At 44.0% G+C, this 14,877-nt stretch overlaps 1 protein-coding gene across 2 annotated transcripts; it reads left to right on the top strand.

Annotated features, from left to right (window-relative positions):
- On the top strand, window positions 1-13,371 carry LOC135541743 (POZ (BTB) and AT hook-containing zinc finger 1-like). 2 transcript variants are annotated; one of them, XM_064968075.1, is made up of 4 exons: window positions 1-1,681; window positions 1,831-1,894; window positions 2,135-2,306; window positions 8,542-13,371. In XM_064968075.1, exons 1-4 carry the CDS (start codon window positions 438-440, stop codon window positions 9,048-9,050), a joined length of 1,989 nt encoding a protein of 662 aa, XP_064824147.1. In that variant the 5' UTR covers window positions 1-437; the 3' UTR covers window positions 9,051-13,371. The 2 variants fall into 2 exon arrangements, with proteins under 2 accessions (XP_064824147.1, XP_064824148.1); XM_064968076.1 differs by lacking the exon at window positions 8,542-13,371 and adding an exon at window positions 4,698-6,596.
- The last annotated feature ends 1,506 nt before the right edge of the window (window positions 13,372-14,877 follow it).

The raw sequence follows: 14,877 nt of genomic DNA, 5'->3' as shown, positions 1-14,877 counted from the left end.
ACTCAGGCGTTAAATCTGTCATGCGTAGCAACGCCTGGGCAGAGGAACGAACCCCATCTCAACCTTGCCTGTGGCTGGGGGAGGGGGCTTGTGTGGGAGAAACCAGGAAGAGAAATGGTATGAATGTATTTGACAACTTCAACCTCATGTAGCCTGAATATCTAGTGTCTATTTGACGAATACATTTTACTCGACACAACGGAGACCCACTTGCTTTATGTCAAAGTGAAATAAAAAATTTAGAACGATAACCCCAGCTTTGAAACGAAAAAGGTTAAAGTTCACAGGAAGCTGGGGGGCTACCATTTTTCACTGCTGCTTACATTTTAGATGCTAGAGAGGGAGGGGTGGTCGTCGTGGTTTTAATTAATTTCTCCAGACTATTGAGCTGTACGCGTTTTTTTGTTTGTTTCGCCACCCCTACTCACTAACAATTGATGTTGAATGAATTCGGCATGGAGAGAATAGCGGAGCAGTCGTGGAATTCTTCATACACCTATCAGGTGAGCAAGCATAGCGCGGAGATGCTACACAACCTCAACATTCAGAGGAAAGATGGAGGCAAGTTTTGCGATGTGATCTTGCGCGTCGGCGAAGAGAGCTTTCCTGCCCACAAGGCGGTACTGGCGGCGTGCAGCGAGTATTTCGAGTCCGTTTTTGGTTGTCAAACGGAGGGCGACGGGGAGGCAAAAGAGCTCGAGATGCATACGATAAGTCCCAAAGTTTTTAAAGATATTTTGGACTTTGCCTACACCTCTAGGATTGTGGTACGATTGGAATGTTTCCCCGAGTTGATGACGGCTGCTAAATTTTTGCTAATGCGTTCTGTCATCGAGATATGCCAAGAAGTAATCAAACAGTCCAATGTAAAAATTCTTGTTCCACCCTCAAGAAGAGGCGACGTCAGTTTATTCCGTGCCACCGGGGGCTCTGAATTTAGTTTCACATTGGCTGTAGACAACTTGTCAAATGGGAATGGCTTGTTTACCAACAATGGGCAGACGCATAATGTGGATGGAAATCGGGCCAATGATACAGTCATGTCGGATGGCAGCCCCCAGTCCTCTATGCCAGTCCTGCAGCCCGTGTCTCCATCAGAGATGACGGGCAACCCATTCCAAGAAGAGGGCTCTTCGGGTTCCAAGAGAGGCAGGGGGCGACCAAAGAAGGGGACAGTCATGGAACCTATTCATTACAACATCAGCACCTCTGACGTTAAAGAAGACATTGAGCAGATATTTCCTTGTGGAATATGTGGCAAGGCATTTACAGAGGCTGTGCGGTTGAGAAACCACGAAGCGCAGCATGGAGCGTCCAGCCATGGCGCGAGTAGCGGCGACGGCTTGTCTGGCGAGGGAGGCCCTACCACGATATCGCACTCTGGTCAGCCAGGTCTGTTGGAGAATGGCATGCCATTGCATGGAGCAGTAGGCATAGAAAACAGCCGTAAGCGCGAGAGGACGAGACGTCACGTTGGCTGTGACATTTGTGGGAAGGTGTTCCGGGATGTCTACCACCTGAACCGACACAAGTTGTCTCATTCCGGGGAAAAGCCATATGCTTGCCATGTCTGTGGCCTGCGGTTCAAGCGCAAGGACAGGATGTCATACCATGTCCGGTCACATGATGGATCTGTGGGTAAACCCTACCTCTGTCAAAGCTGTGGAAAGGGGTTTTCCAGGTGAGCTATGGGCAATTATTGTATACTAAAACCAGTAGTTCCAGGTACATTGCCTATTCTATTCTGAAGCATTCTGTGATCTGGAGGGAAAATGAATTCATAATCAGTCCTTGCATCTGTCTCAACATGCCTATGTTTGATTTATTCAGGCCAGACCATCTGAATGGACACATCAAGCAGGTTCACACAACAGAGAGACCCCATAAGTGCCAGGTGGGACAATAGCAACAACTGGATCTTCTTAGAAGAGTGGATGTGGATTCTATATTTGTCACAATGAATGAACATCACACTTCAAATCTGTCATTTTGGTATTTGCTTGTTTTAAAGATTTAGTTGTTATTCTTGTTGATTAGAATATGGTTGAAAGGTTGATGGTAAATCAATAGTGTTTCTGTACGTAACATGTATGAAGGCATATTATTTTACCTGTATTTTCCACCTATTCTTCAGATTTGTAATGCTTCCTTTGCTACAAGAGATCGCCTGCGGTCCCACCTAGCTTGTCACGAGGACAAGATCCCCTGCCAGATGTGTGGGAAGTACCTCCGAGCTGCGTACATGACCGACCATCTCAAGAAACACAGTGAAGGACCTCACAACTACTGTGGTATATGCAACAAAGGTAACCTTAGGCTAGGGTGCAGCATCATCACCACATATCTGTCAGGAGAACCAGGGCGGGAGCTTCCAATCTATGACTGTGCTATCTTCTTATGTCTTAGATTTTTGTGTTTTTCTTGTTAACCTGCCTCTCTTCCACCATGGTATTGCCATCTTGCAACAAGGATGATCTATCAAAATGTTTACTATTCAATTCTAACACTGTAGTAACCATCAACTGCCTCAGCTGGTGCAAAGCATTTGGGTTGCTTTCTACAGAGGAGCTTGTGAACTGCAATCATGGGCTATTTGCAGATCATAGTTGTAGTGTCTGCATGTGTTGTCCAGTGTTTTTCCCATTTCTTCTTTTTTGTTGGCCTCTGAACATTCTCCTGCTGCCATTCTAATTGACTCTCTTGTACGCTAATGCGTGTAGTCTCATTAATGTAAAATGTTTTTATCTGGTTAATGAATTATCCAAAATAGAGCTGTCAGCTGCACCTATCAGATACTTGCCAGCAGACAGTAGCTTGGCTTCCATCCAATTGGTGACAGATTTCATTCAAATTTTTTATTTACCTTTATTTAACCAGGCATGTCAGTTAAGAACAAATTCTTATTTTCAATGACGGCCTAGGAACAGTGGGTTAACTGCCTGTTCAGGGGCAGAACGACAGATTTGTACCTTGTCAGCTCAGGGGTTTGAACTTGCAACCTTCCGGTTACAAGCCCAACGCTCTAACCACTAGGCTACCCTGCCGAATAGCCCAGAATCTGCATAAATATAAAATGCACATTTTCCCACCAGTGGTGTGTTTCCACTTGTTGTGTTTAAAAATCAGTGGGTGATGACATAGTGCACAGAAAATGTACTTTTAACACTAAAGTTTTCATATGCCGAATAAAAATCTAAAGTTCAATGTGTTTCCATATCATTAAATAGCAAATGTACCTAACGTTGCTCTGGTCTTGGCACATTAACTCTAGCCAACAGCGCAGGTAGGCTGCATGATGAGATTTACATTTACATTTAAGTCATTTAGCAGACGCTCTTATCCAGAGCGACTTACAAATTGGTTATTATGGATAAGTAAGTAGCAGCTTGTGCAAGCCAGAATGGCTCATAGGACAGGAGCCTATCTCCTGCTTCTGTAGAGTGAGGCAGCTTGATGTACAAGTACACCCCCTGAACAGGATGCTTGTCTATCGCAGGACCTCAACCCCAATCTAGCTCATTAATGCTGAGTGCCAAGTAGTGATGCATCAGATCCCATTTTTACGGCCTTTGTTTTGATTTGGCCGGGGATTGAACTCACAGCCTTCCAATCTCAGGGCGGACACTAACCACAAGGCCACTGATAAGAGCGAGAATATTTTATTAGTTAAACAGCAGTCATCCATCAATCATCATTTCACCAGAATAAAACCCTCAATATTTATTGGAACGGAGCATCAAGGTCACCGCTCACTTTCACCACCCTGTGAAGTTCATCAAAACTCGTTTAATCTGTAGCCTAATAAACTGCATGGTTTCCTAAGTCGTAGTGGGAGGACTACACCATGTTATCATGTGACTCCAAGTTTACTCCGATATGATAGTTATTATATCAATATTTGCGCATAAAGCCGTTTCCATCACCATTTCTCGATTTAATTTATTTTACAAACACAAAAAGATCCCACCATGTCTAACGAACATATTAACTGTCGGCATTTATAAAATGTAACCAAACTTCCTGTTTCCATCACAGCTGTCATTACGTTTTCTTTTTATACGGTATGACTTGCATAAAAACTTTGGATGGAAACATGGTTAGTGCTGATGTTTTATGTTTTTTAGAAAAGCTTGATTTTGTATGTTAAGGTTTAATACTTGTGTCTTACCTTAATGTGTGTACTACTGTAGATTATTTCAAGCCCCATATGCAGTTTGTCTCTTGGTCAGAAATGTTGCCCCAAGTCAAGATAATGTATTGGGTTGACTTGCTTATTTTGCCCTGATTTACCTGTCTGGACATGGTGTCATTCTTGTGGTAGGCCTAGATAATGGAGAACAGTGGTTGCGTATTGTTCACTCTTGCTTGTGGTTAGCCTACCTCTTGTTGGTTCATATTCTTCTTTGCCTTTGAAGTTAGATGTGCTTCAGTTTTGCTTTTGAGGGTTGTTACAACATCCAACAGCTCAGCTTAGTTCAACAAAATCATATTATTATCCTTTGTTACCATCTCATATATATCATTGTCTGCATGAAGATATAAAACAGAATTACACAGCGAAAGGCAGATTTGGGAAAGAGGTGGTTTTTTTTGTCCCACTGTCATCTTTGGGTACATAACAACAGAGCGCATCCATTCTATCCCAGCTGGGTGTGTAGTGCCACTGCCCTTTGTTGTGTTCTTCTCTGGGTCTCCAGGTTTCTCCACTGCGTCCTACCTTAAGGTGCACGTAAAATCGCACCATGGCTCGCCATTGCTCCCCCGTACTGCCCAAGCACACGGTGCCTTCCCTGCGCTGCAAGGGGAGCCGCAGATGCACAGCGGCGCCCCCTACCACACGGGACGCCAGTGCACAGTGGAAGGCAAGCAGCTGCCCACCCTGTTCCGCTCCACCCTGCCTCCAAGCATAGGCTATGTCTCTTCTTGCTTTGTGTTGATCATCATCTGCTCTGCTGCTTGTGGGGAAAACCTGCTGCATCTGTTTTTAAAGCCTGACAAAAACACAAGCATACACAAACATACACATATGCACACAAAGCATGTCGGCATTCCTGCCTGCGCAGTGATGCTAACGCTAAAGGATCCATCCCCTCTGTGCCTCCATCAGCTAACAGTTGGGACACTGTCCTCAGAAGCATCATATGTACAGCAGGCTGATATGGTTGTCCTGGCTGATATTGTGTGTATATAAAGAGATTGTTAGGCCCATGGCAGCAGACTACTTTCTAAATCAGCATGCATGTGTAGTTGTCTGCTCTTCTGCTTGGTTTATATTGTGAAGAGAGAAGGAAACTGAGAGGAAGTTGATTAGGGAACTTCACTTTTTGCATTTTACTAGGCAGAGATGTGAATTAAGCTATCAATAAGGATAGCTTTTACTCAATGGGTTAGAATATGTATAGGCCTATTTCTTGAAATAAAAACATGACTTCATCAAGGTAAAAGACATATTTGCAATTGCAGCATTTGGCATTTTCTCTAGATGGGGCACTGCCACCCAGTGGTCAGTTTTGTGATACTGCAGGTTGTCAGGGACTCAGTCAGCTCATAAAAAGCTACAACAAAGAAGTGCATGTATACCTCCCCATGTTCCCATGGCCTTGTTGCTCTTCAGTCAGGCTCAGACATACACAGAGACTGTGTATAGCCTTAATAGCCTTAGTGCCATGCTATTCTGTCTGTGTTCAGCATGGCAATGTGAATGCTTTCTGAAAACGCTGTTTGTTGCTTGCTGTCATCTCCATCAACTTGTGGCCGTTGGCCAAATGATGCACTATAATGTTGCATGTCTATTGAATCATACAGTACTGTGCAGTGTTCCTCTGGATTCAATGGAGCTTTTTTCAACTATTATTGCCATGGCAACTAGCAGCAGCCTATGGATTCGGCTGCACAGTACTTCACTCTGGCAGAGAGCGAGAAGGAGTCAAAGCAGTGTGGAGAGTAGGCTTGGGCGTTATACCGTATATTGGGGTATTTAGACATACCAACAGTACTAGGATTCATTTTTTTAGCTGGAGGAGGGGCCCCCACCTCGGCCACCCCGCCTCGAGCTCCAGTTATGAATTTGGTTTGTTAACTTGCTAGCTAAGTGGTTAGATGGCAAGATCAAGCTTCTTGTTTACAGCAGAGACAATCAATCCCCTCTTGGATCAAGATCCATGTTCCCCAAATTGGTTTGTGCGACCCTTATGTGCCCCTCCGGTAATGACGCATACCCTGGTATGGTACAGAAACGGTATAAATGTATGAAAATCTGAATATCGCCCAAACCTAGTGGAGAGAGGTTTAGATTCTAGGCTAAAACCTTGAACTCATTTCAGTTTTTTAGCTATAGAAATGGACTTCCTAGTGATTACCTATCTCAGTTCTAAAATCGTTGCAATGTGGTGGCATGCCAGAATTCTAAATCTATTGGTGGCATGCCAGAATTCTAAATCTATTGGCAAACTGCTTTTATTTAGAATAAATCAAGTTGGCTGGCTTGGCAAGTAATACAGGAAAAAGTTTCATTCACTGTTTACAGTTTTGTCTATTAAAATCACTGGACAAAGTAAAGCTACTAAATTAGACTTAGTAAGGTCTGGGTAATATCCTGACTACATTGATGTATGTATGGTTTCCGCTGGCCTTGTCTGTTGTCTCTGCTGCCCCCTCTCTACTCTCTGTCTGTCTTTGGTGTAGACCTGTGCACCAGTCACCGGCTGTTGGTCACCTTCCCAGAGGCAGATGGTCACTGCTTTCTCCCCCAGGCCGGCCCTCCCTCCCTGGGTCTGCAGCCCGAGCTGCTCCTGGGGAAACCAGGGCCTGGGGGGGCTCCATATTTCTGGGAGTGCCACTCTGCCGGGCTGCCTGGGTTTCACCCCCTCCACGGGCCTCTGCCAGGTCAGTATGGGCCAGCAGTAGGGTGGGGGTTGGGGCTTTGGGGCGCTAAACAAGGCCTGCTGATTAGACGAGTAACAAGAGTTCCACTGTAAAGAGTTGGTTAGACGAGAAGATAACAACCTCTTGGGGATGCATGTGCATAAAGAGTCAAGGAAATTTGGTTGATGGGATGCATGAGCAAAAGGTTTCCTGGAAATAATCTGCTTAGTTTATGTCAACACCTAAGTAGTTCTGATGTGGTTTTGGTATCATGATTAAAACATGACACCAGTTGTTTTATCTTTTTTTTTTCTTTTTTTTTTGTAAAAATTTGGATGATACAATAGCCTTTTTCATATCAGATATTATGGGCCGATATTGTACATTGTTCAATCTGAGCTAAAATAATCTGCCGCGTAGTGCTACCAATAAACACCTATGTCCAGGCTGAACATTTTTAAGTGTAAAGAAATTATGACAAAGTGGGTGTTCCTGTGGAATTGTCTTTTTTGCTCCAAACTCACGAGGAAGAAAGACCTTGCTTTCAATGAAAAGCGTATAACTATTAGGTAAATGAATGCATATTATATAATTTGAACAAATGTGCCCTCTGTTCCTATAATATAAATGAACACCATGTATTTTAAGAATTGCAGAACAATTCTACTTAACATTACTATACTCTTTTTTGTTGTTGTTCTTAACCAATGGGTTAAGGTGCTTAGTACTGAGCAGGTGCTTAGTACACACAGCAGTAAACTGTCCCCTGTTCATGTTGCAGGTGGTGGCGGCAGCTAACCGGAGAGCAGTGCTACCTGCTGGTCTAGACACATTTTGTGTTGCGTGTGCATGGCCTAATTTGAGGTTTTCTCTCCCCTTAAACTTCCTCTGCTTTCTGACTCTCCCTGTGTCCCTTACCCAACCCCTCCCTATCAACTATCCCTCTCCTCCCCCCTGTCCTCCACCCCTCCATATCCTCCCCCACCCTATCAACTCTCTCTCTCCTCCCCCCTGCCCTCCATATCCTCCCCCACCCTATCAACTCTCCCTCTAACTACCCCCGGTCCTCCACCCCTCCATATGCTCCCCCACCCTATCAACTCTCCCTCTCCTCCCCCTGTCCTCCACCCCTCCATATCCTCCCCCACCCTATCAACTTTCCCTCTCCCTCTCCCTCCTCCCCCACCCTATCAACTCTCCCCTGTCCCTCCTCCCCCTCCATATCCTCCCCCACCCTATCAACTGTCCTCCCTCTCCCCTCCCCCCTGTCCTCCACCCCTCCATATCCTCCCCCACCCTATCAACTCTCCCTCTCCTCCCCCTGTCCTCCACTCCTCCATATCCTCCCCCACCCTATCAACTCTCCCTCTCCTCTCCCCTGTCCTCCACCCCTCCATATCCTCCCCCACCCTATCAACTCTCCCTCTCCTCTCCCCTGTCCTCCACCCCTCCATATCCTCCCCCATATCAACTCTCCTCCTGTCCTCCACCCTATCAACTCCTCCCCCCTCTCCTCCCTGTCCTCCACCCCTCCATATCCTCCCCCACCCTATCAACTCTCCCTCTCCTCTCCCTGTCCTCCACCCCTCCATATCCTCCCCCACCCTATCAACTCCCTCCCCTCCCCTGTCCTCCACCCCTCCATATCCTCCCCCACCCCCTCTGTATTTACCTCAGACGGACAGGAGAATGCTGGAAAATGCCCCCATCAAGGAGAATCTGAGGGAGACGAGCCGTTGTTCGGGGATCTGTCCAACGGCGACGAAATTAAGTCTCCGCACAAGTCTGAGGAAGAGGAGCTTGGGACGCCGTTTGACTGCAACGGAGCCTCTACCGATGCTGTGGGAGGGTCGCCACCAGGTGCCGTTAAAGCCAAGACCAGCCAGGACTCTCCAGTGAAGAAGTTCCCTTGCAGCGAGTGCACCCAGACCTTCCGCACCAAGTCTTACCTCAATAAGCACGTCAACAGAGTGCACCATCATGGGGTCCAGAAGAGTCTAGTGGTGAGTGTAGGGTCTGGGTCAGGTCTGGGGGAGCTGGGTCCTTCCCTGGGCTCACCCTTCTCCCCTCAACAGAACATGTCTCTGCTGGAGTCATTTGGCTTCCAGATCGTCCAGTCTGCCTTTGCCTCGTCGCTGGTGGACTCTGAGGCAGGACATAGTGGGATGGAGCTGGGGGGGAAGTGACCTGTAGCTCAGTCGGGGGGAAGTGACCAATAGGTCAATGTGGGGGAAAGTGAACCTAGATTTGTGCGGGAAATTTGCCCAAGTTAGGTCTGTTCAGCCTATCAGATGTAAGGGAATGGCGTTGCCTATAGACTGCTCTTGACGTTGTCTATACACTGCTCTTGACGTTGTCTATACACTGCTCTTGACGTTGTCTATACACTGCTCTTGACGTTGTCTATACACTGCTCTTGACTTTGTCTATACACTGCTCTTGACGTTGTCTATAGACTGCTCTTGACGGTGTCTATAGACTGCTCTTAACGTTGTCTATACACTGCTCTTGACGTTGTCTATACACTGCTCTTGACGTTGTCTATACACTGCTCTTGACGTTGTCTATACACTGCTCTTGACGTTGTCTATACACTGCTCTTGGCGTTGGCTATAGACTGCTCTTGGCGTTGGCTATAGACTGCTCTTGGCGTTGGCTATAGACTGCTCTTGGCGTTGGCTATAGACTGCTCTTGGCGTTGGCTATAGACTGCTCTTGGCGTTGGCTATAGACTGCTCTTGGCGTTGGCTATAGACTGCTCTTGGCGTTGGCTATAGACTGCTCTTGGCGTTGGCTATAGACTGCTCTGCTGTTCATGGCATCATCGCTCACTGTTGTTTTATTACATTCTGTGTCATGGAGCTCGCTATTACTATCTATATACAGCATTTCTTTATGAAGACCATTTCAGAGCAGAATATAAAATGTACATTAACATGAATTATTTTAACATTAAGAAACTTAAGACAGCAGATTTTAGGAAGCTGTTATCTTCCTTTTTGATTGTATTTGTATTGTTGTTTATGACATAACCATGCCCTTAAGATCCGTTACCATACCATGCACATATAAGAAAAATATATTAGTAAATGCTGTTATTATCATGTCAGGTAATGGAAATACAGAGTGTGGTTTGTAACCAATGGGTTAGTACATGCGTTCAGTGGGTCATTTTGAATTGCTTTGTTATTATCAATATGCAGTTCACAGCTGCGGTGAAACCGTCAAACCCAAGCTTCCCCTTACTTCAGACAGAGCTCCTGAAGGGGAGAGGCTGCAAATGGAACTCTGGTCCAACTCTGAATAGAATCATAGTCAATTCTATCAGTTTCTGCAGGGCAAGGATAAAACCCTTTGGCTGTTCCATTTGAGAATGTTCTATTCTCTAATAACAGATTTCTAGAGAACAGATGTATTTGTTAGTCACGTGAAATCAATTCTAGATATTCAACAGGGACCAAGTTCAGGTTTGACTATTAGAAATCGTGAGAAATGTAGAATATATTTTATTAATTTATTGATTGCCCTGTATGCTTTGTGGACAAAGATTTTTTTTTTTTTTTTTTGAGTTGATGTTTGAGATGTCGATGTGTTGTACTGATTTTAGTCTATAAGTTATGCTAGATACAGGAGGCCAACTAGGGAGCAACAGTGAGTATGTATGCTGAAATATCTGGATGTGTTTGGTGCTCTCTGATATGTGCTTTTGTCCTCCAAATCTAATCAACAAGAAGGCTTTTAGTCTAATTGTTTGTCAGATAATTTTGCTTTATTAGTTTCAGTACATTCCTGCTTTTATTTATCATTATATTGCGATTGTAACGAGTGTATATAACATTCATTCATATACAGTGAATTCAGAAAGTATTCAGACCGCCTGCATTTTTCCACATTCTGTTACATTACAGACTTATTCTGAAATTGATTTAATTATTTTTTTCCTTCATCAATCTACACACAATACGCCATAATGAAAATGTAACATTTTACATAAGTATTCAGACCCTTTACTTTGTTGACGCACCTTTGGCAGCGATTACAGCCTTGAGTCTTCTTGGGTATGACGTTACAAGCTTAGCACCCCTGTGTTTGGGGAGTTTCTCTCATTCTCTCTGTAGATCCTCTCAAGCTCTGTCAGGTTGGATGGGGAGTGTTGCTGCACAGGTATTTTCAGATCTCTCCAGAGATGTTTGATCGGGTTCAAATCTGGGCTCTGGATGGGCCACTCAAGGACATTCAGAGACTTGTCCCAAAGCCACTCATGCGTTGTCTTGGCTGTGTGTTAGGGTGGTTGTCCTGTTGGAAGATGAACCTTCGCCCCAGTCTGAGGTTCTGAGTGCTCTGGAGCAGGTTCTCATCAAAGATCTCTCTACTCTGCTCTGTTCATCTTTCTCCCCATCCTGACTAGTCTCCCAGTAACTGCCGCTGAAAACAATTCCCACAGCATGATGCTGCCACCACCATGCTTCACCATAGGGATGGTGCCAGTTTTCCTCCAGACATGACGCTTGGCATTCAGGCCAAAGAGTTCAATATTGGTTTCATCAGACCAGAGAATATTGTTTCTGATGGTCTGAGAGTCTTTACGTGCCTTTTGGCAAACTCCAAGCGGGCTGTTGTGCCTTTTACTGAGGAGTGGCTTCTGTCTGGCAACTCTACCATAAAGGCCTGATTGGTGGAATGCTGCAGAAATGGTTGTCCTTCTGGAAGGTTCTTCCATCTCCACAGAGGAACTCTGGAGCTCTTTCAGAGTGACCATCGGGTTCTTGGTCACCTTCCTGACCAAGGCCCTTCTTCCTCGATTGCTCAGTTTGGCCAGGAGGCCAGCTTTAGGAAGAGTCTTGGTGGTTCCAAACATCTTCCATTGAAGAATGGTGGAAGCCACTATGTTCTTGGGGACCTTGAATGCTGCATACATTTTTTTGGTACCCTTCCCCAGATTTGTGCTTCAACACAATCCTGTCTCGGAGGGAGCTCTATGGACAATTCCTTTGACCTCATGGCTTGGTTTTTGCTCTGACATGCACTGTCAACTGTGGGACCTTATATTGACAGTTGTGTGCCTTTCCAAATCATGTCCAATCAATTGAATTTACCACAGGTGGACTCCCAAGTTGTAGAAACATCTCAAGGATGATCAAAGGGAAACAGGATGCACCTGAGTTCAGTTACGAGTCTCATAAGCAAAAGGTCTGAATACTTATGTAAATAAGGTATTTTTTAAATTTATTTTTTAATACATTTGCAAAAATTTCTAAACCTGTTTTTGCTATGTCATTATGGGGTATTGTGGAACATTTTGTATTTATTTAATTTTAGAATATGTCTGTAACGTAATAAAATTGGGCAAAAGTCAAGGGTCTGAATACTTTCCGAATGCATGGCATATAATTTTTTTTTTTATATATATATCTATATCTCTCTAATGATTGAGTTCATCTTTCGTCGATGAATGGAGATTTTATATATATATACAGTGCCTTGCGAAAGTATTCGGCCCCCTTGAACTTTGCGACCTTTTGCCACATTTCAGGCTTCAAACATAAAGATATAAAACTGTATTTTTTTGTGAAGAATCAACAACAAGTGGGACACAATCATGAAGTGGAACGACATTTATTGGATATTTCAAACTTTTTTAACAAATCAAAAACTGAAAAATTGGGCATGCAAAATTATTCAGCCCCCTGAAGTTAATACTTTGTAGCGCCACCTTTTGCTGCGATTACAGCTGTAAGTCGCTTGGGGTATGTCTCTATCAGTTTTGCACATCGAGAGACTGACATTTTTTCCCATTCCTCCTTGCAAAACAGCTCGAGCTCAGTGAGGTTGGATGGAGAGCATTTGTGAACAGCAGTTTTCAGTTCTTTCCACAGATTCTCGATTGGATTCAGGTCTGGACGTTGACTTGGCCATTCTGACACCCGGATATGTTTATTTTTGAACCATTCCATTGTAGATTTTGCCTTATGTTTTGGATCATTGTCTTGTTGGAAGACAAATCTCCGTCCCAGTCTCAGGTCTTTTGCAGACTCCATCAGGTTTTCTTCCAGAATGGTCCTGTATTTGGCTCCATCCATCTTCCCATCAACTTTAACCATCTTCCCTGTCCCTGCTGAAGAAAAGCAGGCCCAAACCATGATGCTGCCACCACCATGTTTGACAGTGGGTATGGTGTGTTCATGGTGATGAGCTGTGTTGCTTTTACGCCAAACATAACGTTTTGCATTGTTGCCAAAAAGTTCAATTTTGGTTTCATCTGACCAGAGCACCTTCTTCCACATGTTTGGTGTGTCTCCCAGGTGGCTTGTGGCAAACTTTAAACGACACTTTTTATTGATATCTTTAAGAAATGGCTTTCTTCTTGCCACTCTTCCATAAAGGCCAGATTTGTGCAATATACGACTGATTGTTGTCCTATGCACAGAGTCTCCCACCTCAGCTGTAGATCTCTGCAGTTCATCCAGAGTGATCATGGGCCTCTTGGCTGCATCTCTGATCAGTCTTCTCCTTGTATGAGCTGAAAGTTTAGAGGGACGGCCAGGTCTTGGTAGATTTGCAGTGGTCTGATACTCCTTCCATTTCAATATTATCGCTTGCACAGTGCTCCTTGGGATGTTTAAAGCTTGGGAAATCTTTTTGTATCCAAATCCTGCTTTAGACTTCTTCACAACAGTATCTCGGATCTGCCTGGTGTGTTCCTTGTTCTTCCTGATGCTCTCTGCGCTTTTAACGGACCTCTGAGACTATCACAGTGCAGGTGCATTTATACGGAGACTTGACAGGTGGATTGTATTTATCATCATTAGTCATTTAGGTCAACATTGGATCATTCAGAGATCCTCACTGAACTTCTGGAGAGAGTTTGCTGCACTGAAAGTAAAGGGGCTGAATAATTTTGCACGCCCAATTTTTCAGTTTTTAATTTGTTAAAAAAGTTTGAAATATCCAATAAATGTCGTTCCACTTCATGATTGTGTCCCACTTGCTGTTGATTCTTCACAAAAAAATACAGTTTTATATCTTTATGTTTGAAGCCTGAAATGTGGCAAAAGGTCGCAAAGTTCAAGGGGTCGAATACTTTCGCAAGCCACTGTATGTATATATATATAAAACTTTTTTTTCCTTCCTTGCAAGTTTTGGTGGTGGTTGTTCGGTTTTCCACACTGTGAGTGCCCATGATCTGCTGTGTACTGTTCTGGACGTAAATGTTTGTTGGGATGAGGTTGTTCACTGGATGGTGACAGAAGTATCCCTGTTCACTGTAGACCTGGGTTCAAAAAGTACTTGAAAGCATTTGCTCGAGTCTGGCTGGAGTGACAGATGGGTGGATTTTGCACTTGTGGGACTCATCTATTGTGCCAGGTAAGCTAAATCAAATACTATTTGAATCCAGGTCTGGTTCTCTGTGCTGTTACCTTGTTCTGGTAGTGTATACTCTACCAGTTTAGTTCTGCCACCCATGGCTTTGATCAATTAGTCTGTTTAGGCCATATTATTCCATTTAATTTGTTTTAATATCCCCACTGAATAGTGATGCTTTTCACACAGGGGATGGAGTAAAAATCAATTCAAAAAGGCCTGTTTCTTTGTGTTATTTATTGGATAAGTAAGAGGCAATGCTGTTTTTAGAAATATGCTCATATGATATGCAACACTGGTGATCGCCCATACATGCTATTCAATTCATCTGGTGGTATTGGTTGTTTGTTTATCTCACCTGTTTTGGTAGTTCAATTTATAGGATGTTTTTATTGATTGATTGCTTAGATACTTACCTGTGTTGTTTTCTTGTATTGTTATGTTGGTCTGTTGCAAAGTGCCTTCCCAATACTGATTGTGCACAGCAGTAGATTTGAAATGCGAGATGAAAAAGGACCTATTTCTATAAATGGTCAATCATGCGCAGAGTGAATTGCAATGACACTTTTGTACACATAACATGCACACAAAGAAGATGTACATTTGTATATGTATGTTGGTATTTTATCATTGTACTTGTCAAGATTCTTC

Source organism: Oncorhynchus masou, chromosome 6 (assembly GCF_036934945.1).
Source record: "Oncorhynchus masou masou isolate Uvic2021 chromosome 6, UVic_Omas_1.1, whole genome shotgun sequence".
Lineage (NCBI taxonomy): Eukaryota > Metazoa > Chordata > Actinopteri > Salmoniformes > Salmonidae > Oncorhynchus > Oncorhynchus masou.
Note: the sequence above shows the minus strand (reverse complement) of the source record. Positions and strands in the feature narration are given on the sequence as shown.